The sequence below is a fragment of the Pan troglodytes genome, chromosome 11, assembly GCF_028858775.2.
Source record: "Pan troglodytes isolate AG18354 chromosome 11, NHGRI_mPanTro3-v2.0_pri, whole genome shotgun sequence".
In the NCBI taxonomy this organism is placed as follows: Eukaryota; Metazoa; Chordata; class Mammalia; order Primates; family Hominidae; genus Pan; species Pan troglodytes.
In genome coordinates, this window is record NC_072409.2 from 15,064,155 (window position 1) to 15,091,724 (window position 27,570).

A 27,570-nucleotide genomic window follows, 5' to 3' on the forward strand; every position below is an offset into this window, starting at 1 on the left:
AGGCTGGATCTGGGCGGGAGTGAGAGGAGCCGCGGGGTGACAGTGGCCTTGAAGCTTACCCACCCGTACAACAAGCTCTGGAGCCTGGGCCAGGACGACATGGCCATCCCCAGCAAGCCCCCAGCTGCCTCCCCTGAGAAGCCCTCGGCCCTGCTCGGGAACTCCCTGGCCCTGCCTCGAAGGCCCCAGAACCGGGACAGCATCCTGAACCCCAGTGACAAGGAGGAGGTGCCCACCCCTACTCTGGGCAGCATCACCATCCCCCGGCCCCAAGGCAGGAAGACCCCAGAGCTGGGCATCGTGCCTCCACCGCCCATTCCCCGCCCGGCCAAGCTCCAGGCTGCCGGCGCCGCACTTGGTGACTTCTCAGAGCGGCTGCAGACGGATCGGGACAGGCGAGCCGCCCTGAGTCCAGGGCTCCCGCCTGGCGTTGTCTCCCAAGGCCCCACTGAACTGCTCCAGCCGCTCAGCCCTGGCCCCGGGGCTGCAGGCACGAGCAGTGACGCCCTGCTCGCCCTCCTGGACCCGCTCAGCACAGCCTGGTCAGGCAGCACCCTCCCGCCACGCCCCGCCACCCCGAATGTAGCCACCCCATTCACCCCCCAATTCAGCTTCCCCCCTGCGGGGACACCCACCCCATTCCCACAGCCACCACTCAACCCCTTTGTCCCATCCATGCCAGCAGCCCCACCCACCCTGCCCCTGGTCTCCACACCAGCCGGGCCTTTCGGGGCCCCTCCAGCTTCCCTGGGGCCGGCTTTTGCATCCGGCCTCCTGCTGTCCAGTGCTGGCTTCTGTGCCCCTCACAGGTCTCAGCCCAACCTCTCCGCCCTCTCCATGCCCAACCTCTTTGGCCAGATGCCCATGGGCACCCACACGAGCCCCCTACAGCCGCTGGGTCCCCCAGCAGTTGCCCCGTCGAGGATCCGAACGTTGCCCCTGGCCCGCTCAAGTGCCAGGGCTGCTGAGACCAAGCAGGGGCTGGCCCTGAGGCCTGGAGACCCCCCGCTTCTGCCTCCCAGGCCCCCTCAAGGCCTGGAGCCAACACTGCAGCCCTCTGCTCCTCAACAGGCCAGAGACCCCTTTGAGGATTTGTTACAGAAAACCAAGCAAGACGTGAGCCCGAGTCCGGCCCTGGCCCCGGCCCCAGACTCGGTGGAGCAGCTCAGGAAGCAGTGGGAGACCTTCGAGTGAGCCGGGCCCTGAGGGTGGGGGATGCACCGAGGCCCGAGGGTCCGTCCACTGCTGCGGTTCCAAGGCTCCCCCGCCACTCTCTCTCTGCCCAGGTTCTGCTGGTGGGAAGGGATGGGACCCCTCTCTGCTGCCCCCTCCTCCCCTCCACACTGCCCATCTCTGAGGTCTGGCCCTGGGGAATGGCACCAGTTCCAGCCTGGGAATCAACCCAGTTCCTGAGTGCCCATCCCACCCCGCGGTTGCCCCTCCTCGGCACCCTTGATTAGGTTTTGCACTAAAGAGGTCAGCTGGGCCAATGATGATACTGCTCCAGACCGAGTCCTACCCACCTTCCCCCTGGAAGTGTCCCGAGAGGCTCCGAAGGCCTCCCCTCCGAGCCCAGCTCTCCTGTCTCCTCCACAGCCAGGCCCTGCACGCCCACCTCCTCGGACACAGGTGACAGGGTTACTCTCCAGTTTGAGCTCATCTGCATGAGACACGGGTGGCTTGGGGTTGAAGTTAGGACTCCTCCTGGGCTGGAGGATTTACCTGGTGGGGCACTTCCAGACTGTTTCTAGCAATATACAGCACACGTTCTTTCCTGTGTCTTCACCCCAAAACTTCAGTTGATTCTGACCTGGGAGGATCTGGGGACCAGGGGGTCTTGGGCTGCCTTGTGATACACAGCCCCAGCCACCCTGCACGGGGGCTGCGAGCACCAGCAACTTTGATTTATAGAAGGAAAATGGAAACCCCCATCTGAGTATTTTGGGAGGAGCCCCCAGCCCTCATCCAGCTCTGGCACGGCACGCTGATACCTCCAGGTACTCCCCTCACTGTCAAAGCTGGGGCTCAGCCTCTTGTCATCTGGAGCTTTGTGGGCAAAGCTGAGAAGCTGCGACCCAGATTTCAACCCAAAAAGGTCAAGCTGAATGCCTCAGACTGATGTGGAAGGCAGCTGGCCTTCCTGGGTTGGAACGAGGCAGTGGCCCTCCAGGCCCTGGAGAAGGCTCCAGGGCCAGGTAGAAAGGACAAACTTGGTCTCTGCCTCGGAGAAGCAGGAGGAGGGCTAGAAGCCAGTCCCTCCCCACCTGCCCAGAGCTCCAGGCCAGCACAGAAATTCCTGAGGCCAACGTCACCAAAGTTAGTTAGATTGAATGTTTATTATCTTTTTCCTTTTTACCTTATTGATTTGATGAATCTTGAAATGGATTCATTTCCATAAACCAAGTTAAAGTATGGCCCGACCATTTAAGAAAACAACCATCTGAGACACGCAGGAAATTGTGAGCATTTCGACCCAAGCTCTCATTTCCTATTTGTGAAGGGTCAAACACAGTCTACCCAGGGGTATCTGAGGGGTCTCTGGAGATGTCACCCAGGGAGCCCCCTCTATGTCTGAGAGGCCGCCACTGCTGCACATGCTCAGTGAGGCTTGGCGGCCGTCCTGGCACATGGCTCTTCCTGGGTCAACCGTGACCTGTCTGGCTCAGGAATGGGCTCTGGCTGCTGGGGGAGCCGTGTCACTCCTGGGCCATGGGGGCACCTCGCGGGCACTTAGGTGTTTCAGCATAGATTCCAGTTTCACTCCCTGGGCAGACCCCCAGGCCCCATCCGGGATAGGGCAGAGGAGGTGCTGGTGGCCCCAGGGAAGGAGGGTGTGTACCCCAAGGCCCCCTGGCTGTGCTGAGGGGCTGGGGTGAGCGCTCCATGTTCACATGAGCACTGCTGCCTCTTCACTTGTGGGACTTTGCAAACCCAAGGATGAACTTTGTGTGCATTCAATAAAATCATCTTGGGGAAGAGGCTGGCATCCCCGTGTCCTTGAAGCTTTTGGGTCAGGGAGGCCCCACATGGGCCCGGAGCCATCCTCACCACCTGCTCCTGTAGAGGCAGGGGCCAGGCGCAGAGCAGTTAGGGAAGGAGTCAACTCCCCGCACCCTCCCAAGCCGGTGCCCACTCAGGGCTCTAAGCCAGCTCATGCTCTGCCCCTCACAGACCAGGCACGGGGTTGGGCTGGCAACAGGCCTGCTCAGCCCTGCGGGGGCCATGGGGCAGAATGCAGGCCACCAACGACGTTGAGGGCACCCAGGAGCCAGGAAAGAGTTCAAGGGGACACCTGGCAAGTCGCCCCCACAGGTCTCTCATTAGCAAGAACAGAGCCTGGGACTCTGCCTCTGTTGGACGCTGGTGTGTGTTTGCGGGGAGGCGGGCGGGGGAATGCAGACCAATCGACCACCCATAGTGAGCGTGGAACATGCCCAGTCACACCACCCACCCCCTCCGACTCGCCCATCATCTGACCATGCCCCCACTTGCAGGACTGACAGGCTGAAAACAACAGGCACGCGGGCCGGGCGCGGTGGCTCACACCTGTCATCCCACACCTACAATCCCAACACTTTGGGAGGCCGGGGCAGGTGGATCACGAGGTCAGGAGTTCAAGACCAGCCTGGCCAAGATGGTGAAGCCCCGTCTCTACTAAAAGCAGGCACCTGTAATCCCAGCTACTCCAGAGGCTGAGGCAGGGAATTGCTTGAACCTGGGAGGCGGAGGTTGCAGTGAGCCGAGATCTCGCCACGGCACTCCAGCCTGGGTGACAGAGCTAGACTCCATCTCAAAAAAAAAAAAACCAAAAAAATAAAACAGGCACCCGAACCCACAGGAGCCAGGAAGAGGACAGGGGATAGCCAGCTTTCATCTGCATGTTAGGTTCCACATAAAATATCCTAGGAGTTACAGCTGACACAGGTTTTCCAAATCTCTAACTTAGTAAATTGACCCTGGAACCAGCCGCCTCCTCCCCACGTTCCCAAGGGTTGTAGAGAAAGTTCAGGGAAAGGTGGTCCCACCTCCTACAGGATAAGGACCAAGCAAGCCCCTGAGCCTGGTGTTCAGGGCCCTCTCTATCCCAGCGTCTGCTGACTTCCCAGTCCCATGTCCCAGTCCCCCACGTTGTCACGTGGCTCCCCACATTGGACTGGACACCCATGCCTCTGGGACCCGCCAAAACCGAAAGGAAAAGCTGACTGTCGACCCAAAAGTGTAAACGGATCTACTGGCCTGGGAAGCAGGAAGGACGAAAGGGCACATCTCCAGGTCCATGAAGCTGGAAGGAGGCCAGGCCCTCAGGCAGGTGCCCTTCAGGGATGGGAGGTCACAGTGTGATGGGCATCGCCGGGGAAGGGGCTGGGAGCAAGCAGCAGAGTCTCCTCTGAGTCGGCCTCTGCAGGCCCAGCCCCGACTCAGAGGCAGCGCCAGTGTTCACTGAGCCCCTGTACTCAGCAGACAACCCAGAGGGCTTCCTTCAAGTCCTCTCGCCGAGTCTGTGTAGAGGCAACCAGTCATCAGGGGAAGGAGTGAGCTCACCAGGCTGCTAGGGAGGACCGGAGCTGGAGAACCAGAGGTGGTCAGGTGAGCTGGGGGGGTTCAGGGCAGGAGAAGGGTTGCTCTGTCATCCTCATCCCAGGAGGACACCCAGACCGTCCTTCCCATCAGACGGCAGTTGAAGACTTCCAGATTCTTTCCCCACTGTCGTCCTCTCTGATCCTCACAACAGCCCTGTGAGGTAGGCAGTGGGTGCCTTCTCCCTTTGACAAATGACCACAGCAGGGTGGGAAGCTCCAGGCAGCCCCTCCTCTGCTCCCTCGGGCTGCTCCGGCTGAGGGGGCGGGTGGGTCTGTGGTTCCCTCGCATGACTGGCTCTGGCTTCTGGCAGACAGACCTGCCTGAAGGGACATTTGTTCTAGGAGCCAGAAGCCCACTCAGCCTCTGCTAGTGGCCTTCCCTGACTTCCTAGCTGCCTCCACAGCAGGAGCAGCCCCCAGAGGCGGGGAAGGAGGTGCCTGGGCAACCCCGGCCTGGCCTCCTGGAGAACATGCAGCCTTGGGCCGCCCCTGCCCTAGGACTGTAATGGTTGACCCCATGGCGCAGCCGCCACCTCCTGGGATCAGCTACACCCATCACAGTCATAGACACACAGTAAACACAGCAGACACGCCCTGGAGCCATGTCAGGACACACTCACACTAGCATCTGCAGACTAACACAGGCCCAGGTACACACACACACACACACACACACTCCTCCAGATACACACACTCCTGAACACACTATGTGAACCCACGTGTGCCCTCCCACGCACAGCCGTACACCTGCCAAGGCGGAACCCCGAGGGTGGGATGGAGAAGTCCGCAGCCTCTCTAGGCCTCTGTTTCCCTGAGTTGCTCCCCTCGTCCTCCATCCAGGATGGGGCAGAGGCAGAGGCTGCCAGCCAAGGGGACACTTCCATAGCAATGTCCCGAGCCCTGGAAGCAGCTTCCTTGGGTCTCCAGGTAGAAACCATTCAGGACCTCCAGGTGCTGGTGCCGGCAGCCAGGCCGGCCTAGATGAGTCTCTCCTCCGGTGGCACCTTGAGGACACTGTCCATCTCCAGCCGGGCCCCAGCCACCTCCTGCTGGCTTGGGCTGTAGGTGCCCTCAGACTGGCGGCGCTTTCGGGCTGCCAGGATCCCTGAAAGGAGGCCCAGGAGGAGCAGGAGGAGGCAGGCACAGGCTGCAGGCACGGCCACCTCCAGCAGTGGGAATGGCAGCGGCAGGGGCAGGCCCTTCTGCAAGAGACACGACACCGAGTCCTAAGACCGCAGAGAAGGGGAGGACGCCGGGGCCCTCAGAGAGCAGAGAGCGCAGCACAAGGACCTACTCAGAGAAAATCAGAGCTGGGAGCAGGCTGCCCTGGGAGCGGTGAAGACCTAGCCCCAGGGGTGTGCAGGCAAGTGCCAGGAAACCACCTGTCACAGCCACTGCTCGAGGAGTCCTGTACAACAAAGGAGTTCTGGCTAGAAGGACAGAGATGGGCATTTATTGAACACCCGGCAGGAGCAAAGCAGGGTGCGTGGGTTTCACAGAAGCCTACAAGGGTCTGATGAGGCGGAGCAGGGGCAGGCTGAGCGGCCCCCTGCCACAATAGCAAGGTCAGAATCCACTGGGGCCCACCTGCGGGGGCAGGGTGGCAGGGGTGCCGAGGGGCTGTTATGACAGCTTGTCCCTGCGAACCTCGGCCCAGGCTTCGGGGAGCCCAGCAAACCTCCCTGGTGTCTCCAGTCACAGGCTCCCAGGATTCCCCATCAAAGCCTCTACATGCCTGGGACTCTGAAGTCCCAGGATGCGAGGATTCCAGAGGCATGGGCTCTGGGACTCACCAGCCTCCCTCTGTACCTCCAGGCTTCTCAGCCCACTGTGACCTGGGTCCTAAAACTAGACAGGAAAGTTCCTCTGGTCCTGAGAGGGTCCTGCCAGCCTCCACCGCTGGACATTTTGAGGGAGGAGCTGTAAAGCCATTTCCTCCCCCTGCCCTGGGAGGTGGCTGGGTGGGGAAGCCAGAGGCTGTAAAAGTTCAACTTGAAAGGAAACATTCCCCGTAAGCGGAGGGGATCTGTGGTTTATGACCCAGGCTGCCAGAAGCCTGTGGAGATCAAGGCTGCTCCCCAGACTTCCCTTCCAAGCCTCTCCTCGCCAGCACCCACTCCCCCCACCCGGCCCCAGGAAGGGGTGTGGCGGGGAGGTTCACAGCTCCAGCGCCTGCTGCCTTCGTCTGTCCAGGCTCCTCCTGGGCTGAGCCACCCGGGGCTGGGGCCAGCCTGCACAGCAGGCCGAGCCTGCTCCAGTGCAGACTCCCAGGCCCCGTGCAGACTCCCAGGCCCCCTGCCCCTCCGTGTCTTCCTACTCAGGACACTGGCTCAGAAACCCCTGGAGATGAGTCTCCTGGATTCACCAACCTAAATCCCAGAACACCAACATCCTCTTGGCCCTGAGTCCTGGTTGGATTGGCAGAGACCATCTGTCCTCACTGCCACTGCCCTGGGCACTCTGGGGAAGCCCCTGACCCAAGCTAGGAGCCTTGTGCTCTTGTCAATAGACGGTGATAGCCCCCAAAGCTCTCCCTGCAGTGGAAATGCCTCTTGTGTGGGGGGTGTGGAAGGGACCTGAGGCTCCTCTCACTGCCCCACCCCATGACAGAGTGGCCCAGGAACAGCCCCATGGTGCTGCACTCTCTCCCCAGCAGCATCTCACCAAGGGCCCAGCAGGCCACGTCCACGGCCCCTCACCCCTGACAACACTCACCGCCACTTCACAGAACTGGCCGGAGAATCTGGCATTGCAGATACATTCAGACACCCCTCCAGCTGCCCGGCAGGTGCCCCCATTCAAGCAGGGGTTGGCTTCACAGGGGAGAGTGGGGACCTGACACCTGGAGAGGGAGGGGGGCTGAGAAAGCGGCTTCCCCCATGGCTGCCTCCTGTGCTCCCAGCTGCTCTGCTGCCCATCCCCACTTCAGCAAGCATCAGAGCTTATCCATCCACTGTCCCCATGCACTGCTCCTGCCCAGCTGGGCCCTGCCAGGTGACCACCTGAGCAGCCATCACTGAGAAGGACTCTCATCCCATTAGGGTGACGGGAGCCTGTGTGAAGGCAGGTGCCCCAGACGCTGACGCCACTGTCTGCAGGGCCCAGAATCTGCACTTTTATGGTCTCCCACAGGCGGGCTGAGGCTGGGTTTCCAGAACTGCCACCAGGCAACCACCGCCCAGCAGCAGTCTGTATCACAGAGGATGGTCTTGCGAGTCATGGAAGGAAACTCAAGTGACAATGGTGACTGTGATACCAGGGAGGGGTGAGAAGGTGGGCGAGGACCCCCGCCCCACCCTGGCTGGAGGAACAGCCCTCCACATTCATTGGACCTCCTCACAGTTCCCAGGCCCCCAGACCCACCTCTGGCCAGCAAGACCCTCCAGGCAGCTGCAGTTGGCAGCGGGAGAGCCACCCTCACATGGGCTGCCATCGAGGCAGGTGACATTCAGGCCGCACTCCTTGGATGGGACAGGCAACCTGGGGAGAGAGCAGAGGCTGGAGTGGGTGCAGGACACCTGGGACCTGCCCTCCCCAGCGCTGTGACCGTGGGCCACCTGAGCTTCTGTTCTCATGTATGGAATTCAGGGCCTTCTTCTATCGGTCATGGGATTGAGGTCCCTGATGGGAGGGAAGGGACACAGGGTTGTCACTCGCTTTCCAGAGTCTCAGAGGACTCAGGACAACAAAGTGTAAGGACTCTGAACAAAAGCAGCTCCTAAACACAACGCCTGGACATTCCTTGAGGGGAGAGGGAGGGGTCAGGCCACAGCCAGATCCCCTTCCACACGCTGGGCTCCCGGGAGAGCCACTGCGAGATGAATAAGGGAAGCGCCAAAGCCTGACCCCCTCCCTCCACCCCAACCAGCCACCAATAGGGATGAACCTCCGTGTAAGCGGCAGGCAGCTCCCAGCCCCAGACCACAGCGCTGTTTATCTGAAATTCCAGGCTAACTGGTTGTGTTTTGATCTGTATTTTATCAGGAAATTTATCAAATTAAACTGTTCTCCTCATGTCACAGATAAGGACATGAGGACCAGGGAAGGGAAGCGACTCGTCCAACAGACCTGGCAGACTTCTCTGCCCCACCACAGCCCCAGGGGGCATTCGCAGCCCACCCGCCTGCCCAGCCGTCCCACCTGCAGCGCGGGCCCCCGAAGCCAGGCGGGCAGCGGCACTCGAAGCGGCCGTCGGGGTGGGTGTGACAGCGGCCACGGGCGCAGGGGGCGGAGTGACAGGGGTCGACGTGGGCTTCGCAGCGCGGGCCCTCCCACCCCGGGCCGCAGGCGCAGGCAAAGGCGTCGAAGAGGTCACGGCAGGCACCGTCGTGCAGACAGGGCGAGGGCGCACACACGGGCGCGCCGCGGCAGCCGAGGATCGGGGCCGGCGTCCCAGGCCAAGACGCGAAGTGCTCTCGGGCGCCGGGGGCCGCGCCGGGCCGGGGCCGCGCCAAGGGCAGGGGCAGGCCGCCCAGCGCCACGCGGCCCAAGCAGCCGGTGAAGTTCTCGGCCAGCAGGATGCGCACAGCACCCGGGCCCTGCAGGAAGCCCAGGTCACTGGCCAGACCGCGCAGCGCCACCGGGGTGGCGGCACCATCCAGCCACAGCAGCCAGCGCGAGGTGGCAGCCGCCGGGCGCTCCATGGCCAGACGCACGCGGTGCCAGGCACCATCGGCCACGCGCGGCCCCGGTATGGGCAGCACAGCGCCGGGCAGGCCGTGGCCTCCGCGCACGCCCCCCGCCAGCGAGCCATTGCGCACCGCCAGCCACACGCCTTCCAGGGCGCCCGCCGCGGCACGCAGCAGCCAGGCCTCGGAGTCTCGCGTGCGAAAGGCCAGCGACAGGCCGCCGAGCAAGCGCCCTGACGACGCGTTGTGCCCGCTGAACGCGGCGGGGGGACCCTCGCGGAACGTGGCCTCCGCCACACCTGCGGAGAGAAGGAGCCTCAGGGAATAGCCCACGGAGCCTTCTCCAGAAATGCCACCTCCCCACTTCCCCCAGCGAGTGGCAGACAGCCACTTACTTGGGGTGGGGCACACGTACCCACCTATCATCTAATCCTGGAAACTGCAGCCGCCCCCACCACCCTCACTTCTACTCCCAATGTATTTCCTACCCATGGAGGAGCAGTTCCCGGCCAGTGCTGGAGGGTGGGGCGTGATGCCTAGGCGACCCTCCAGGTCACAAGCCAGGCAACAGCAACTCCTGGCAGAATCTGGCCCCTTCCCTTCTCCGTGAAGCTGCCCCACCTCATGGCTGAAGCTTGCCCTTCACTGCAGCCAGTCATCTTTGTAAAATGCAGATCTGGTCATGCCCCTCTCCTGTTTAAAACCCTCCAGAGGCTCCCCGCTGTCCTTGGAATAAAGTCAGAGCCGCCTAGCTGTGTGTCCTCAAAGCCCCTACCAACTTTCCCACCCCATTCCTGCTCACCCCCTTGAACTTCCACTGTCCTTGCAGACCTCAGGGACTTGGCACATGCTATGCCACTCCATAAAATATCCTTCCCCCTGTGGCTCTGAGTCTGGCCCTGAAGCCCAGTACAGGCTCACCTTCTCCAGAAATTCTGTCCCTCTACATGCGGTGGCCCCGCCACACTGCCCTGGGGCTTGGCATGCCTGGTCCACCAGTATCCTACAAGCCCTGAGAGTGCAGATGGGATCTAACCAGCTTAGGTGTCCAGCACCCAGCACGGGAGCTGCCCAGGACACACACTCACACACAAAGCCATCAGGGACCTCCTCACACGTGGCAGGTGGGAGACAGGGCTGGCCGGGACACCACAGCTGCTGGGCACACGTAGGCCCCGTGAAATTGGCAGGGCAGGTACAGTGGAAGTCATTCCAGGTGACGAGGCAAGTCCCACCATTGAAACAGGGGTCAGGCTGTGGGAGAGGCAGGGCAGGGGTTGGCTCAGGACTGCAGTGAGCATCACCCACCATAACTGGCATTGCAGTGCTTCTTCGCTGAGCACCTACTACAGACACAGTATCTCCTCACAAACGAGGGGAGAGGAAGTCGCTAAGATCCCCATTTTACAGATGAGAAAACTGAGGCTCAGTGATGCAAAGCCACTTGCCTGAGTCACCCAGCCAGTAAAGAGAGGAACCAGAATTCATGCCCAAGTTGTTCTAACTCCAGGGTTGGTGGAATTCTGTTTATGATCAAAAGCGTGTCCTGCTCCCCAAGTAGCTCCTGCAGAAAGGCTCAGGCAGCTCTCTATCTCGGTCAGGGTGTCTCTCTCACACCAGGACTAGCTCGGGGAGACATGGGGACCGCCAGAGGGTAGGAGCAGCTGGGCTGAAGAGACAGATGTAAATCTGCCCTGCCACCCTCCTGTAGTGGGACCCTGGGCAGGTCACTTCACCTCCTGAGCCTCAGTTTCCTCATCAGCAAAAGGACACACTAAGCCCCGGTGACACAGGACAGATCCTGGGAAAAGGACCCCCCACCCCACCACCACCACCGCCACCAGACACTTACACTGCACATGTCCTCGGAGACGCAGCCCGCAGTGAGGTTCCAGGACTGCCTGCCACCGAGCTCGCTGGGCTGGCTTGAGTTATCCAGTGGCAGAGGAAAGAAGGGGAGGTGGCAGCCATCGAGTCGCAGGTCCTGGAGGCAGCCTCGGAAGGGCCCACCCCAGGGCTGGCTGTCTGCAGCAAGGAGCCTCCCACCCACGTGCACGTGCTGCCCCAGGTCCTGCAGCTGGTCAGGCCCGAAGCTGAGCATCACCAGGTGACGGAGCCCATCATCCCAGCGCCCAGGGAGCACTACCGCAGGACTGCCCGGCGCCTCAGCCCGGATCCGACCCTCACTCAGGAATACTGTTAGGCCAGCTGCGGAGTCATTGGCAAACTGGAGCAACAGGCCAGCGGGCTCCCGAGTGCGGAGAAGGAAAGACACTGTGAGGTTGGGACCTGGCAGCTCTTGGAGCAGAAAGGAGGCAGAGCTTGGGGCGCCTCCCAAGCCAAAGGTGGCAGCAGGAATCTCTGCAGGGAGAGAAGGTGCCAGGTGTGAGGCCTGCAGGCTGAGGGAGGCAGATCTTAGGTGCTGCCTTCCCACCTGGCTTATTCCTCACCATCAGCGCACGTGGGACCTCTATGGGGCCGGGCACAGTCGCAACGGAAATGAGTCCACAGATCCACACAGGACCCTCCGTGGACACAAGGCAGAGGCTGGCACTGCTCTCGGCGCTCACAGCCCAGGAGGACGTTCTCACCGAGATCCTCAGGCAGCAGGAGGTGGCCATCCACACGCACGTCCTGGAGGCAGCCTGCAAAGGTCGCGTCTCCCAGCTGGGCAGAGGAGATCCCGGCAGGCAGCGGAGTTGCCGAAGCCGTGGAAGCCAGGGCCACAGGACCAGAGGCCACACAGAGCCGGGCAGGGCAGCCCTCATGCCAGAGCCGTAGCTCCAGGGTCGCTAGATGGAGCACAACCTCCACCTGGTGCCAATGGCCATCGTTTAGGGCCAGGTCCGGCAGTCTCAGGACAAGCACAGTGGTGCTGTAGCTCCAGAGTGTGGCCTGAAGTGTGGCTGCCACCAATGCCAGCTCCAAGCTTTCCTTGGTGTCATTGCGAGTGGCCAAGGTCCCAGCGGGCAGTGTGGTGCGAAACCTCAGTGCCAGACCCAGGGGGCCACCAGCTGGCACTGATGCCTGAATGGGGCTCCCAGCCATCACAGAGAAGGTGGTATTCTGGCCACAGAACGGTCCATGGGTACCAGGTGGGCAGTGGCAGACATAACTGTGGACCCCAGACTCGAAGGTAGGGATGCAGGTGGCAGCCAGCGGGCAGGTGTGGCCCTGGCAGCCAGTGAGCTGCACAGAACAGTCGCGCCCGCCCCAGGTCTCTGGGCACCTGCAGATATAGCCTGCCACAGTGTCACTGCAGGTTCCGCCGTGCAGGCAGGGATCCGACAGGCATTCCTCCACGTCTTCCTCACATGTCGGCCCTTTGGGAGAGACAAAGCCAAGGTTCAGTAATGTCTGGGGCCAGAATCACAGTACTGACCCAGAACTTACATGCCTCTTACGATGGGGACCTCAGTACCTATCAGCCAAACCAATTCCCAAAGGATTTCTCATGGTCCCCTCAAGTCCCCCCGTAGGCCAGAAGCCAAGATGCCCCTTCCCTTCTCATGTCTGGTGAGTGTCCAGGCCCTGTAGATTTAATCTCCTAAACATTCTCCAATGCCCCCTTTCTCCCACCCCCCATCTCCTGCCTTACCAGCTGTCTGGGCTACCATCCCGCATCCCCCAGTTCGCCAGCCTTCAGAAGCCCTCTCCCATCCATCTCCACCAGTAGCCAGAGGTCCATTTCTAAAGCCTCGCCAGGCCGGGTTCCTCTGCCGCCTAAAGTCCAATCACTCACCCTGACATTTAAGACAACCTCATGGGCTGGGTCCTACCAGGCTCTCAAGCCTCAATCCTACTTCCCACAAATCTTGAACTTCCCATTCCTCCAAGCATTTCCTGCAAAGTCCTGACTCTGGGGCTTTGCTCATACTGTTCTGTCTGCTTGGAATGCCTCATTCACCCTTACCCTTCCTTTCAAACTCCTACTCATCCTGCAAAGCCCAAACTCAAAGGGCCCAGAGGCTTTCCCTAACTCCCAACCTCAAACTACTGTGTCACTCTGCAGTCCCAGGCACAGCTCCCCAGAACCCTGTATTAAAAGTGTTTACTCAGCTGAGATCTTCAGGGACCTGAATATGTCCTTGGTGCCCAGCAAAGGGCCTGGCATGGCTTTTATGGACAGAGTGATGGCATGGAGGAGCTAGTGGGGTAGTGCACGTACCCAAGGCACTCTGAGTGGCCCCCCAGGCTCTAACCCCTCAGTCCCTCTGCCCCAGCGCCCCCACACTGGCTGTGAAGGGGCTGCCTCATCCTCCCTCTAGGGATCCCTTCAAGTGCTCAGGCCCCAGCTTGGGTCCAGAAGCCATAGCCCACTGTAGCTCAGCCAGAGCCACATCCCAGCTGGAGGAACCCAGGCCCAGAGAAGTCACCAGGGTTTGAAGCCCAGCCTCGATCAGCTCACAAACACCACAGCCTCTTCCTAGGAACCACCACCCACCAACCTCCCCCTGCCCAGGGCCCACATTCCTCCATACCTGCCAGGAGCCACAGGTGGCCCAGGAAGGTCCACAGAGCCCCCGGCTCCATTGCCATGCCCTCCAGACAGGTTGAGAGTGGTGGGCGGGCACTGAGGCTGGGGAAGTGGGGAGGGGGCAGAGCTCCCTGCCTGGCCCAGCTGCCTCCTTCGGAGCCTGCTCAGGAATGCCAGGCACTGGCCTCCCCCATGCCCAGCATGGCCTAAAGGGAGGGAGGATGGGCAAAAAGCCCAGCCCTGCAGCTGGGGTCCCCCCTCCCTGGCTCTGACCTCAGAGGTCTGCCCTCCCTGTCACCCAACAGTGAGCTCAACTGGGAGAGGAGCCGGGTTCCCGCTGATAGTGGTGAACCTGGGGGATGACACCCCCTCATCCTCTCAGCTGTAAGATGGGGTTTTAAACCCCTGCCTCAAGGGGCTGTGGCAAGGAAAAAACAAAATGCAGAGCAAATGCTTCCCAGAGGCCAGACGTGCTGTGTGGGCCCACTGTGTGCCAGGTACCCAGGAGGCCATGGCTCTTAGAGCAGGACTTGGGGAACCTCGGCCCATGGAGGCAGTGGATGGGCCTTCGGGACCCCCAGGAGTGTCAGCCGTCCCGGGCTAGGGGACACTGAGTCCCACCATCTTCAGGTGAGTGAGAGAGGGGAAGAGGTGACCACCATCTCTTTCCCCTGGTGGAGGAGCCTGTGCCCAGGAGCCTGCCAGGGGGAGGAGGCAGTGTGCCCCAGCAGGAATGCGGGCGGGTGTGAGGGAGGTGTCGCAGGCATTCCAGAGGGGGCAGGGACGTTCAGTGTTGGCGGTGGAGCTCCCTGGGCTCACCGGGGTCCTGTGTCTGTGCATCTGCGTGTACCCAAGGCAGAGGCAGACTTCTGAACCCCCAACTCCTGACAGGCCCCAGCTCCCCAAAGGTCAGAGTCATCCTTCTACAGATGCTGCCCCCTAACTCTCTGCAATAGCCCCCCTTTCCTTCTCTGTCCTGGCTGAACCACCTCCGTCTTCCCTGAAGACCATCCCTCCACACGTTCTCCCAGACAACCTCAGCCCACTATGGCCCCAGCTGCCGGGACTACACTCCTGAGCCCCAGTCTCACCTCCAAAGCGAGTCCCAGTTCAGCCACCCTCAGCGGTCACCTGGGCCCCCATACCCACCTCCTCCCTGATCTCCTTGACCCCATCAATCCACACATCCAGACAGAAGGGACCTTCTCACCTGAGGACCACCAATTCTGATGGTCCCAGGGCCCACCCCACCCCAGACACCTGCGTAGCCATCTGGGCAGTGACACTGGAAGCCATTGGGCAGGTCCTGGCAGTGGCCTCCGTTGAGGCATGGCCGTGAGGCACACTCGTCCACCTCCACACCGCAGTTGGCTCCTGTAAGAGGCCCAGCTGTGGGTCCCACCTGCACCCTCAGAGCCAGGCAGGGGCTGAGAGGGTCCATTCTATAGCTAGAGAGACTGAGTCCAAGGGAGAGGGCAGACTCGGGTGTGGGGTGTGGGGTGTGGGGTGGGGGGGTGGGGTGGTGGGCACAAGATCCTTCCCTGGGCATCTGGACATGGGCTGACCGCTTCCCCAGCAGGGGCTTACCCTCAAAGCCAGGAGGGCAGTGGCACAGGAAACCCACAGCATGGCGGAAGCTGAAGGCGCCAGGGAAGGTGGCCTGGACACCCCCGTAGAGGGCCGGGTCAGAGCGCTGCAGGCATCGGCCCCCATGCTGGCAGGGGCTCGATGCACACTCGTCCTCGTCCACCTCGCACAGCTCGCCGCTGTAGCCTGGGGGCACACACACACGGACATCAGGTCTCACGGGGTTGCCGGGCAGCACCTCTTCACTGTGACCAGGCTAGCGAGGGCCAGCAAGGGACCGCAGCTCGGAATAAGCCACGAATGGCGAGGGAGGGACACACTAAGGGCAGCAGGAATGACCACGGCAGCCTTCAGCAGCAGTGGCCTATTACTGCTATTACTAGTCTTACTACTAATTTTTTTTTTTTTTTTTGAGATAGAATCTCACTCTGTTGCCCAGGCTGGAGTGCAGCGGCATGATCTCCGCTCACCTCCACCTCCCAGGTTCAAGCGATTCTCCTGCCTCAGCTTCCCGAGTAGCTGGGACTACAGGCACATGCCACCATGCTCGGCTAATTTTTGTATTTTTAGTAGAGATGGGGTTTCACAATGTTGGCCAGGCTGGTCTCGAACTCCTGACCTCGTGATCCGCCCGCCTCAGCCTCCCAAAGTGCTGGGATTACAGGCTCGAGCCACCGCGCCCGGCCTAGTCTTACTACTATTACTAGCATTAATTACTGAGCCCTTTGCAGCTGTCAGGCCCTCCCCAAGGGCTTCCCAGGTGTCGCACCTTCGAGCTCCCTGCAGCAACCCCAGGAGCAGGCGCTACGATCAGCCCTATTTTGTTGATCAGGAAACTGAGGCTCCGACAGGTTGCAATCACACACACACTCTGGTCCCGAGGACCCAGCGGGCACTCACTCGCGCACAGCCACACACCTGCCCCACCTCCCCAGGCCGCACAGGCGCACACCTACCCCTCCCCCCGCAGGCCGCGCACCTGCACGCACACACCTGGCCAACAGAGGCAGCGGAAGCTCCCGAGGCCCTCGAGGCAGGACGCGTTGTGCGCGCAGGGCGCCGATGCGCACTCCAGCACCTCCCGCTCGCAGTGCGCGCCCTCGTAGCCGGTGCCCGCGCAGTCGCACCGGAACCTGGGGAGGGCGCACCGGCGGAGCTGAGCGCGCGCCTGCCCCTTCTGCCCCGCGCCTGGCCTCCCCGCCCTCGGGCACCCGGCGCCCCGGCCGCCTGCCCTGCCGCTCGCTCACCCGTTGACCAGGTCGTGGCACGTGCCCCCATGTGCGCACGGCTGGCTCTGGCACTCGTCGAGGTCCAGCTGGCAACGGGTGCCCCCGTAGCCTGGCGCGCACACACAGCGGAAGGAGCCCACGCCGTCCAGGCACGAGCCCCCGTGCAGGCAGGGCGCTGAGGCGCACTCGTCCACCTCCGTCTCGCAGGTCACGCCTGGACAGGGCAGGGGACACACAGGGTGCAGGATGGACACCCAGAGCAGGGCGGAAGAGGTCGCGCCAGGCCTGCTCCAGAGTTAGAGACTCGTGGATTCATTCATTCAGAGCCGGGTGGTGGTGGTGGTGGTTGGGGGGTGGGGGACGGGTCACGCCAGCAACCGCAGGGAGAGAAACGAGACAGACAGCCCTGCCCTCATGGGGCTCACAGCAGTCTAGGCCAGGACATGGTGGGGGGTGATTCAGCCAGTAATTACCTAAATGAGCTAGGTGATGTTGCCAAGTTCAACAAGGAAAGGGGTTGGGTCTTGGGAAAGCAATAGCCGGGGTCTGCTCTGTTCAGGGAAGGCTTCTTAGAAGAAGAGGCTTTTGAAGGATTCAGATAGGGGACTGTGGGCAGCAGGTGGATTCCAAAGAGACTGCAGCAGGAGGCAAGTTCCACTAGGGGCAGGGCCATGATGCCCTAGGCGGGGTTATTGGAGGGTTGGAAGCAAGGGAGAGGGTGGTGGAGGTGAGTCCGGTGGGAGGTGTCAGTGCCTTGGGGACCAGGTAACCTCTGGGTCCATCCTGAAAGTTTCAGACAGGTAAGTGACTTGGTCCCACCTACATTTTAGTTAGTTGTTTTGGGTTTGTTTTTGTTTTTGTTTTTTATTTTTTTGAGACAGAGTCTCACTCTGTCGCCCAGGCTGGAGTGCAGTGGTGCAATCTTAGCCCACTGCAATCTCTGCCCACCGGGTTCAAGTGATTCTTGTGCCTCAGCCTGCAGAGTAGCTGGGATTACAGGTGCATGCCACCTCACCCGGCTAATTTTTGTATTTTTTTGTAGAAAAGGGGTTTCACCATGTTGGCTAGGTTGGTCTCCAACTCCTGGCCTCAAGTGATCCACCCACCTCAGCCTCCCGAAGTGCTGGGATTACAGGCGTGAGCCACCACACCTGGCCCTACCTACTTTTTAGAAGGCCCACTCTGGTGGCTTTCAGATCCCAGAGAGGCAGGAGATGCTTGAGTAGGGTAATCACTCCTCCCAGTGTCCCTGCACTGTCCTGGTTTTAGAACTGAAAGTACCAAGTCCCCGGAACCCTCACAGTCCTGGGCGAATCAAGACAGCTGAGTGGCTCTCCCAGGGTGAGGGTGAAGAGGAAGGGAGATGGGGAGTCCCAGGGTTTCAGATACGCTGCCTGAGATCATCCTGGACTCACGTGTCACTGTACACTCCCTAAGTGGGTTTGGTCAAGGGGGGCCAGAGGCCCAGCTGACTCCAGCTGGACCCCTCCCCCTTCTCAGTTCATTGAGCACAAAACATGGCCCCACCTTCCCATGACCCTTCTCTCCTCCCTCCCCATCCCCACTCCCACCCTCTGTGCCAGGGGGAGCCAGGCCTTGTCTGGAAATCCCAAACTCCCCCACCCGGCTTGGAATGGAAAGAGGAGAGAATGAGTCACGGCAGATGCTGCCCCCACTCACATCCACAGCTTACCCAGGAAGAGTCACCCGAAGTGTGTGAGTGCTACACATCCGGATGCACAATCCACTGCCCGCACAACCCACTGCCCACACAACCCACTGCCCGAACAACTCACTGCCCGCACAACCCACTGCCCACACAACCCACTGCCCACACAACCCACTGCCCGAACAACCCACTGCCCACACATGCACTCAGACTGCAGACACCCCCAGGTACTGGCAGATCTTTACAGATGCAAAACAGAACTTGGAACTAGGAGACACATGGACGAATGTGACCTGCACTGGCATGTACACTAATACAGCCAGACGCTGAGACACTGGAACGATGAGAAAGATGCATGGAACCAGCTTCCCAAATCTCTCTTCATCAGCTGCCATCTCTTCGCTGTAGGCCCCCTGCCCTGGAACCCAGCCCCACAATCTGTACCTCTTGCTCTGAAGTGACTTCAAACTGCCCTCTGCCCTCAGAGTACAGTTGTCTGAATTCAGGATTGAAGTAGGATCCAGAGCATCTAGACCACAGACTCAGACTCTGCCCTGGACTCAGCTTCGCTCCCAGATCTGTCCCCAGCTGCGCCCTCCTTCCCGACTTCAGGCCTCTCTGGGAAGCCGCTCCAGGATGCTCTCGGCTCAGACCATGGGTGGGCCTGGGACGGGCCACACTCTGGAGAAGGTACCCTCAGTGCCAGTCACTTTTCTGAGCACCTCCATATATATTACCCCACTCCAGACAGCAGCGATCCCTGGGGTACGTCAACACTACAGTTTGAACGAGACCTTGTATGTCTATGCTAGAACTCTGGGGGAGACCCAGGGGCCAGGGGACCACATTGCACTCCAGACCACATCAGGAGTGTTCAGATGAGCTGATGGTGACTGTCATGTAGACAGTGTCTACATGACAGCTTGGCACAGCTTGGCACAGGCCTGAAGTGCTAGAAAGACTATCTGGGCATCCTCATTAAAGTCATGCCAGGCAGGTTCACACTGCCAGAGATGAATGAGGGGTATTCCACCCCCGCAGCCAAACTGGACTCTAGGCTGGACTGAAATCACATTTACCGAGTGCCTGAGATGCGCCACACACCACGCCAGCACCCGCACATACATACTCTCACCCAGAGCTGCCAGGCATCAGTTCTGTAGTCAGACCAAGTGGATATACCCTAGAGCTGCCCGGATGCCTGGGGGCGTCCCTACACGAAAGGCAAAGCTGAAGCCATGATGCTTACACTCTGAGCAGCTGATGCGATCTGCATTACAGACCTCCTCCCAGGGCGGCCCAGGCTGTTACCTGCATAGCCAAGGGGGCAATGGCACTCGTAGCGATCGGCCAGGTTGCGGCAGGTGGCCCCATGGTGGCATGGCCGGGATGCACACTCATCGATGTCCAGCTCGCAGCGTGGGCCCTGGAAACCCGGCACGCAGTAGCAGCGGAAGCCGTTGGGATCTGGACCCTGGGGCACACACAGAGCGCCGTGGTGGCATGGCTGGGTGGCACAGCCCCGGGGCTCCATGGGCCCACAGGTATAGCCACCACTCTCGGTAGCCTGGCACTCGGTCCCTGGAGCGCACGGGTCTGAGGCACAGGCACTGGGGGGCTCTGAAGGCACCGTCCCTGTAGAAAGAAGAAACTGGCTGGGCAGGGTGGGCAGAGGTTACAAGGACAATCTCCTCCCCACCCTCTCAGGCCCACCCCAGACCCCAAAAGCAACGTGGGTCTCTGCCTGCACAGTATGGACAGAGGGCCGGGGGTCTGCAAGCCAGGTCCCAGTAAGCTGCACACATCTGCACCCAGAACTGGGAACGGTTTTAGGAGAGCCTATATAGCAGAGAAATAGCACCAAGGATGTCTGGCTTCTGGGCAGGATTAGTGGGCAGAGGTTCCCTGAGCCCCGTGAGCTTCCCTCCACTGTCTTGTCCCTGCAGTCCCCCTTTGAGGCAGTATCCGTCATGCCCATTGCACCAGACAGCAAAAGGAGGCCCAGGAAAGAAAGTGAAGGCTTGCTGAGCCTGCCCAGCCCTGCCCACTTCACACAGCAAGTTAGTGTTCGCTGGGACAGGCTTCAAGGTCTATCTGGATTATTTCAGCTCCACCTGGGGAGGGGTCTCCCTCCTGCAGGCCCCATCCATCCAAGGAGGCCCCAGAGGGTGAGGCTCCTCCCACTGCCCCCTCCACCTCTTCTGCCAGGGGTCTGGTAACTCCATCCCTGGGTGAAACTGGAGATGGGCCCGACCTCAACCTCGGGAGGTTGGGTGGACAACTTCAAAGGCAGGGATCGTGTGCTCCGCTGGTCTCATTCCTACCCCTTCTCCACATCACTACCCACCCCCTGCCAGCCACTGGCCTAGGAACTTCTAGAGGGTCCCTGGCCCTAATTTCATCCCCCATCAGCAAACACCTGAGTGGCTGGCCTGGCCAAGGTCACGTGGTACAGAGCAGGTATTGAGATGGCTCACGGACACCTGCCCCTGGCCACCATGATGCTTCCAGCACCGGAGCTCTAACAGAGGGTCACCAACTGGCTTGGAAGCCACGCCCAGAGATCCTCATCCCCCTTCCTCTCCTCCTGCCTTCCTGAGAGCCTTGTCACCACAATGCCCCGGTGATAACTTGGGCTTTGAAGTGAAACAGACCTGGGTTCAATTTCAGCTCAGAAAGTTCCTAGCTATGAGACCCTGGGTAAGTCATTTCTCCTACAGAGCCTCCGTTTCCCAGTCTGAAAATTAGATCATAAAAGAATCCCCTCATCAAATGCCGAACTATTCAACTCCTCAGCACCGCAGTCAAGGGCTGCTTTTGGTAAGAACTCGGTAAGGGATGGGGGAGGAGAGCCTCCAGAAGACACAGCCTCCATTCCTCCCCCCACCCCCACCCAGAGCTCCCAAAGGTGCCCCTCCCCCACCCAGGTTGTCATCTAGACACTCACCAGACCCCAGAACAGCTCAGACCCTGCACCCTTCCCTCCCCCACTCTGGTGAAGCCCCCCAGATAAGGCTGGCAGCCTCTCAGGCGTCATCCGCATTCCAGGCAGGGCTGTCCTGTGGCCTGACCCGCATCCTTCCAGCTACCCCAGGAAAGGGCACAGGTTTGGGGCATCGGGCAGTCCTGGTTTGTATCTGGGGTGCAAAAAGTGCCCATCTCGTGGAGGTGTTGAAAGGATTCACCAAGGTGATGCAGGGCACAGCCCTGGGACTGGGTGTGGCCAGCACTGCTCAGGAGGGTGCAGCACTCATAACCCATGGTAAAGGGCCCCGGCTGCCAGCACCTGTGCCCACAGGTCCCTCGCTTAATTCCCACAGAGCACTGTCCCTCACCTGTGCAGTGCAAGGAACCCCCCCCCCCCCGCCCATCCAATCTGAAGCTTTGCCCCCTGTCTCGGAGCAGCTGGGACCACGCTGGGGAGGCAGCACCGGGGAAAGGATCCTGGGGGGCGGGGGAGGTGCCTTGTCACAAGGGATCTTCCCAGGACCGTGGGAGCAGATGGGCTCTAAATGACAGAGCCCGGGAGACAGAGTCCAACCCCATGGGAGGAAGGAATTTCTCCAGTCAGAGCCAGGCAGGAAGGGAAGGAGCTGCCCGTCCTGGGAGGCATGCAATAGTGCCACAGTCCTGCCTGGGAGGGACAGCCATCTTTCATGTGTCATCTCGGTTGATCTTGGCATTTACCTCCGAGGTGGATAGGACCATGATGCCTGTTTTACAGCTCAGGAAAAGGAGACTGGAAGCAGCCTCACAGTCCACAGCCCGAGGGAGGCTGGAATCCAAACCCAGGGCCTCACTCCAAGCTTCCCGGAATCACGGGCCCACATTAAGAATACAGATTCCGGGAACCCACTCCAGACCCCAAATTTAGAACCACTGGGCCCTGAGCCTGAGAATCTGCATCGCAACCTGCTCCTGGGGGATTCCTTTCACTTTTAGGTGTGGGAACCGCTGACCTCAGATTGTCTCTGTCTTCCAGAAGTGAGCCTAGGAGGCCACGATAGCCCAGGCCAGACAGGAGAGGCAAGGAGGGGCGGGGTGTGGAGGGCAGCAGGGCGGAGGAGGGGCTGTCCCCCCTCCCCGGGCCAGGCTGGAGGGGCGGGGCCTGTTGCCAGGGCAACGAGGGGCCTGTGCTTATCTTTACAAATCCCTCCTGACCTCAGGCTGCCTGGGCCGACCTGGCAGGGAGGGATTAACCGACGCCCGCCCCTCCCCTTCGACCTGCTGCCCTGTCCTGGGGAGGGGCAGGAGGACCCAGCTGTTTACTGAGTGTGTACTATGTGCTTGGGCCTGTGCATCTATTATTACATTGTTATACTTGATTCAGACCAGAAAAGGTGGGTGCCATTAAGAAAATTTCTGTTTTTGTAACTCAGAGAGGTTGATAATTTTGCCCAGGTTGAGACGAAGAATCGGATCAGCTCCTGATTTCCCAGAGGTCCACATCTCACAATGCATATGAAATTTCCACTTTACAAACCCTAAATTGCCACTCACATATTGTCGCTTTAGTACATTACAGCTGCCTCACCCAGGAAAAAAAAAAATCTCTAAAGGTTTTCACAGGAATACAGCTTCCAATATCAGCCTGGGCAGAGCAGGCAATCTTCCCCATCTATCCAGAACCCAGCTGTCAGTAATCCCACTGTGTCTCAGGCCTCACTCATTAGTAACTCCTACCTTTCATGCACTTAGAATGGGCCTGTTTATAACAGCCAACAACTGATGAGAAGTGTTTTACTGAAGCCAGGTGCAGTGGCTCACACCTGTAATCCCAGCACTTTGGGAAGCTGAGGTGGGAGGATCACTTCAGGCCAGGAGCTCAAGACCAGCCTGTGCAAACATAGTGAGACGCTGGCTCTATGAAAACAAAACAAAATGAGCCAAGCATGGGGTGGGTCCCTGTAGTCCCAGCTGCTTGGGAGGCTGAGGTGGGAGGATGGCTTGAGCCCAGGATGTCAAGGCTACAGTGGGCTATGATTTTGCCACTGCACTGCAGCCAGGGCAACAGGGTGAGACCCTTTCTTAAAAAAACAAAAACAAAACAAAACAAAAACGAAAAACCACAAACAAAAAAAGAAGCATTTACTGGGGAAGCTTCCTGTCCCAACAAATCAAGAGACAGAATATTTCTAAGAAGCGACCTAAGATCTCATAAGGCGTGGGAACTTCTAGCATAGGGGAAGAAATTGTTCATCTAATATCCCTGGGCCCCAAGGCTCTACCCTACAAGGGTAGGGCTGAATAACCATGGAGGCTTGCAGACACTCACTCAGTCATCAGGAAAGGGTGAAATTCTCTTTTGGGCAGAATAATTTGGCATACTCTTTTTCAAAAATGTTTACCTTCTGAGGTTAAAAAGACATAATTTTGATAACAGTAATTGCAACAATAGCTGTCAGGGACGGAGCACCTACCCTGTGCCTGGCACTGACCAACCCTTGAGAGTTTGGGCTTAGAGCACAGTTCCAGGGAGTTACCTCCTGAAGTGAGGGGGAGACAGAGCAGCTGGGGTTCCCCACCTGCCACCCAAACAGGCCACTTTTAACAATTTTAACTATTCATGGGCTTCCATCTAAAATTTCCCTTGAAATTGGGGGTTCCATGCCAAAACCTGGGGTGGGGAACCGCTCACTGCATTCTCTTCGAATCCTTATACCAGCGCTCGGAGTGAGCCAGTCTGTCCTCGTTTTGTAGAGACAGAGAAGAGACATGACTTTGCCTAGGCAAGTAGCACAGTGTACTATGAAATCCCAGCACTGGCTCTGGGGCTGCCTGGCTCTGGGACTGGCCATCTCTGGGCCTCGTTTAACTCCTCTGTAAACTGGGGGTGTCAGAGCTGACTTCATAGGCTGTTGGGAGAATTAAATTAGACCTCGTTAATAATAGCACAGTGCCTGCCATGGAGTGGCTGATCTTACTCATTAACAATTCTTTACTTGAGGCAGACACCCACTGTCCAAAGGATCCTGACATTGGGTTGAATGTGTGTGGCTTTCTGCTCCATCTCTGCTTCTGTCCTGCAGGCCCCCACCCCCTTCTGGCTGGAGGAGGGGCCGGACTTGGGGCCTGGACTCACTGCCCCTTTGTCTGCTGGGCTCCCTGGGTGTTTGGGGAAGGGAGGGTGGATATGAGAGCCCAACGTGCCCCATTGTACTCCAAGATGCTTGGTCCTCTCCATGGCAACCAGCCGGGCCTTTGTGGCAAATTGGGCCCAGGATGGAGGGGCCCAGCTCAGGGCCTGGCAGGGGTGGGGAGAAAAGCCAGGGGCCTGTGGCCTCCAGAAGCCCCCATCCCCTCCAGGATGGAAATTGGTTTTCAAGTGACAAAATCCCCAGTCCCTCCCCTCCCGGCAGGCAGTCTAGGGTACCAGCATGCAGAAATGGTCATGCCTGCAGTGTCCCCCAACTTTTAGGGATCCCCAGGGATGGCGCTCCCAGCACAGAAATGGCAGAGGAAAGGCTGCCCCTGGGCACCCCAGCAGGCCTGATGGGGTGAGTGTACACACCAGTATCCAGACCCCCCACAGCCTCCAACCACTCTGTGCCTCCAGGTCTCCTGTGAGTGCACACTGAGTGTGAATGCACACATGTCCACACATGCGTGTTGGGGTGTGCACATTGGTGTGCAGGCACATGCCATGTGTGTAGGTAGGTGCATGTGCTGGTAGATCCACATGTGTCTGTGGCACCTGTCCCTGTGGTGCTGTGTGCCCTTGGGCGTGCCACACGGGTGTGCGGACTGTGGGTGTGTGAGCATCACAGGGCAGGGGACAGAGCACTGATCCGCAGACCGGGATCTCACGTGCTTTGCATGCAGAGAACAGAGAGGAGCAGCCACCCCGCCCCCCCGCCACCATGCCCCGCCCCTCTACGGAGCCCAAGTCGCCTGCCAGCAGAGCCCAGCTCATAAGTCCCCGTCCCTCTCTGAGCCTTGGTTTCCTTCACTGCAAAATGGGGTCCTCATCCTCCCTAGGGCCCCATAGAGAGGATAGGAAATGAAAGCTTTGTGAGTGCAGGGAGACAGAGGGTCCCCAGGTGGGACTGGGAGACACTTGGCCCCCACACCCTATAGCCTGTGGAGCTCTGGGGCAGGGAGGGCTCCCCCAGCCTCAGGAGAGCCCAGGCCCTCCTTGGCTCCCTCCCCAGCCTGTGGTGGTGGGGGCAGGGGACTTCCCAGGCCCGGCCCCTGTAACTATAGTAACTAACACCAAGCGTTCCCTTGGACCCCCCAGGAGGAATTCCAGGCTCCGAGAGCTTGGACAAAAGCAAAAAGGGCTTGGCAAACGTGGTCTGGCTTCAGGGAGCCCTTTCAGATTGGCCTTGGAATGCTGGGGAGGAGGCAGCAGGGGACACACACATGTTCCCAAATCCCCAGCCACCCCACAGGGACCCAGAGCATCCCCAGCAGCCCCCAGCACAGGCAGGGCTACCGCACAAATGGAGGGGTGCGGGCAGGCACCCAGCTCCCTGAGTCTCCCTCACGCTTCTCCACTCAGTCCCCTCAGTTGGGGTCGGCTGTGCACATCCCACACCCCTCATGTTGAGAGCAAAGACCTAGTTCAACCCTGGACAACCTACACCCCACAGCGTGTGCTAGGACACAGCTCACCACACCCAACTCCTCAGACACAACTCACGGCTCACCCCAGACAGCTCATCCACCTCCCAACTCTAACACACCCACAACCTGTGCCCCACAACCCAGCATGCGACACAGAACAGGCTCTGGGGTGAGGCTTATGCCACCTGCAACTCCCCAAACTCAGCCCCTAGAAACCCAGAAGTCCCCCAGCCCCAAACCCCAGCCCTTTACGGGATGCAACACAGCACCTCCCAAAACACGCACCCCATCCCTCACCCGCATCAGCTCCCTCAAATCATGCCCAGCCCCCGATCCCCCAACCCTGAAACTTACAACCCCCCTCAACATGAAACAGCCCCGAGCCTCAGAACACACTCACCTCCGTGGAGCCCCACAGAGTCTGGGGGCCACAGCCGCGCACTCCTGTGCACCCCACAGCTCAGGCCTGCACCCACGCGGACCAGCCCACCCACCACCCCAGCAGCCAAGGCTTGGGGTAACTGTCTTGGGGGACAGACCCTCTCCCAGGCCCCCCCAGACATAGGCCCCAACTCACCAGCCAGGAGGGAAAGGGCAGGGGCCCAGAGCAGCAGCAGCAGGACAGAGGCCAGGGCCTGGGAGGCCAGGGCCTGGGGGTCCGGGGTCCCAGGCCTGGCCAGCGCCATGGCAGCCCGCTCTGCTCGGCTGCTGTGGGAACGGGAGGGCGGCCTGGCTGGCTCCGCACCCCCCTCGTCCCTCCAACCAGCACTAATGCTGTGGACAGAGGCCCAGCCCCTCCCTCCCCTCCCCGCCACCGCCTCCTCCTCCCACCCAGGCCTCCTGGGCTGCTCCACCTCGTGGACGTCCCTAGACATCAGCCCCAAGTCCTCAAGCCCCCCAGCCTGTGGGGCCGACCTGGTCTTGGCACCCACTGGTTTCTCCCTCCTGACTCTCTGCCCCACTCTCCTCCCACCTCTCAGGTCAGCCTCCTTGGAGAAATTTCTGTCCTTGGAGAGGGGGCTGTTCAGGACTCTCGTCTCACCAGGTGATGCCAGCTACTCCCAAGTCCTTAGTTATCCCCTCTCCTGGATCCCCCCTCCCCACTTCTCCAGCCCGGGCCTCTCTCCCAAGCCCAGGCCTTCAAGTCCAGTCGCCTCCCAGACCCTGTCTCTGCTGGGAAGCTGCGGCCCCTCCCACCCACCTGCTGCTCCCCAGTGCTCCCAACGGAGCCAAGGCACCTCCCATCGGGCAGCCCAACGCCCCTCCCCACTCCCACCTCCCCCTCCCCACTCCCCACACTCGGTCAGCCTCTAGCTCCTGGCCATGCCACCTTCTCAGTGTCTCCTGCTGTCCCCACCCCATCCCACCCTGCCACACACAGCTCCTCCCACCATCGGCCTCAGGATCAGCTCCCTGCAGGGCACCTCACCCCTGCACCACGGTGGCCCCTGCCTCCCTTTACCCTCTCCACCCTTCACCAGCCAAACTGAACCTTTCCCAGCTTTCTTCCACTTGACCTTGATCTCTGGCTCTGCTGTTTGCAACTCCAGCGACCTCACTGCAATCCAAAGCAGCCCATTCTACTGAACGGCAGCTCTAACCAAGCAAGCATTGCTCTCCCCTGCCAGGAAGTCCTTCTTGTTGTCTAACCTTATAGTCTCCTGCTGCACTCGATGTTTGCTTGCTCTCCAGCTGGCCTCTTGTTGGGGTGGACAGGAGGAGCTCTTCAGGGGGACCTGGTTCAGGAAGCCAGGTCATCTCAGAGACACTACAACATAGAACAACATTCCTTTCTTCTACTGCCCTCAGCCCCAGTGGGGAGAGAATCCTCTTG

The 27,570-nt window shown here is 60.0% G+C and overlaps 2 protein-coding genes across 18 annotated transcripts in view; one reads left to right on the top strand and one right to left on the bottom strand.

Moving 5' to 3' along the window:
- DENND1A (DENN domain containing 1A) overlaps positions 1–2,979 on the top strand; it is a 542,971-nt gene extending 539,992 nt beyond the window's left edge. For all 14 annotated transcript variants that reach the window (XR_010148858.1, XM_009457264.5, XM_054659070.2 and 11 more), the window contains one exon: positions 1–2,979. Coding sequence is in view for 13 of the 14 variants with exons in the window: in XM_009457264.5 (XP_009455539.1) it covers positions 1–1,194 (1,194 nt within the window). In the remaining variant the exon portion in view is untranslated.
- CRB2 (crumbs cell polarity complex component 2) lies at positions 2,318–27,570 on the bottom strand. Of its 4 annotated transcripts, XR_008537330.2 has the most exons (14): positions 26,314–26,497; positions 19,482–19,805; positions 16,520–16,715; positions 16,266–16,405; positions 15,273–15,458; positions 14,946–15,059; positions 11,659–12,531; positions 11,061–11,569; positions 10,297–10,462; positions 8,721–9,507; positions 7,944–8,060; positions 7,296–7,422; positions 3,669–5,782; positions 2,318–3,057 (listed from the first exon to the last, which is right to left on the bottom strand). XR_008537330.2 is itself a non-coding variant. In XM_009457262.5 (13 exons), the coding sequence occupies exons 2-13, from the start codon at positions 19,702–19,704 to the stop codon at positions 5,558–5,560; spliced, it is 3,663 nt and encodes a 1,220-aa protein (XP_009455537.4). In that variant the 5' UTR covers positions 19,705–19,805; positions 27,387–27,570; the 3' UTR covers positions 2,318–5,557. The 4 variants fall into 4 exon arrangements, 3 of the variants coding, with proteins under 3 accessions (XP_009455537.4, XP_024201641.2, XP_528426.5); XM_009457262.5 differs by lacking the exon at positions 26,314–26,497 and adding an exon at positions 27,387–27,570 and having other exon boundaries at positions 2,318–5,782; XM_024345873.2 differs by having other exon boundaries at positions 2,318–5,782; positions 10,324–10,462.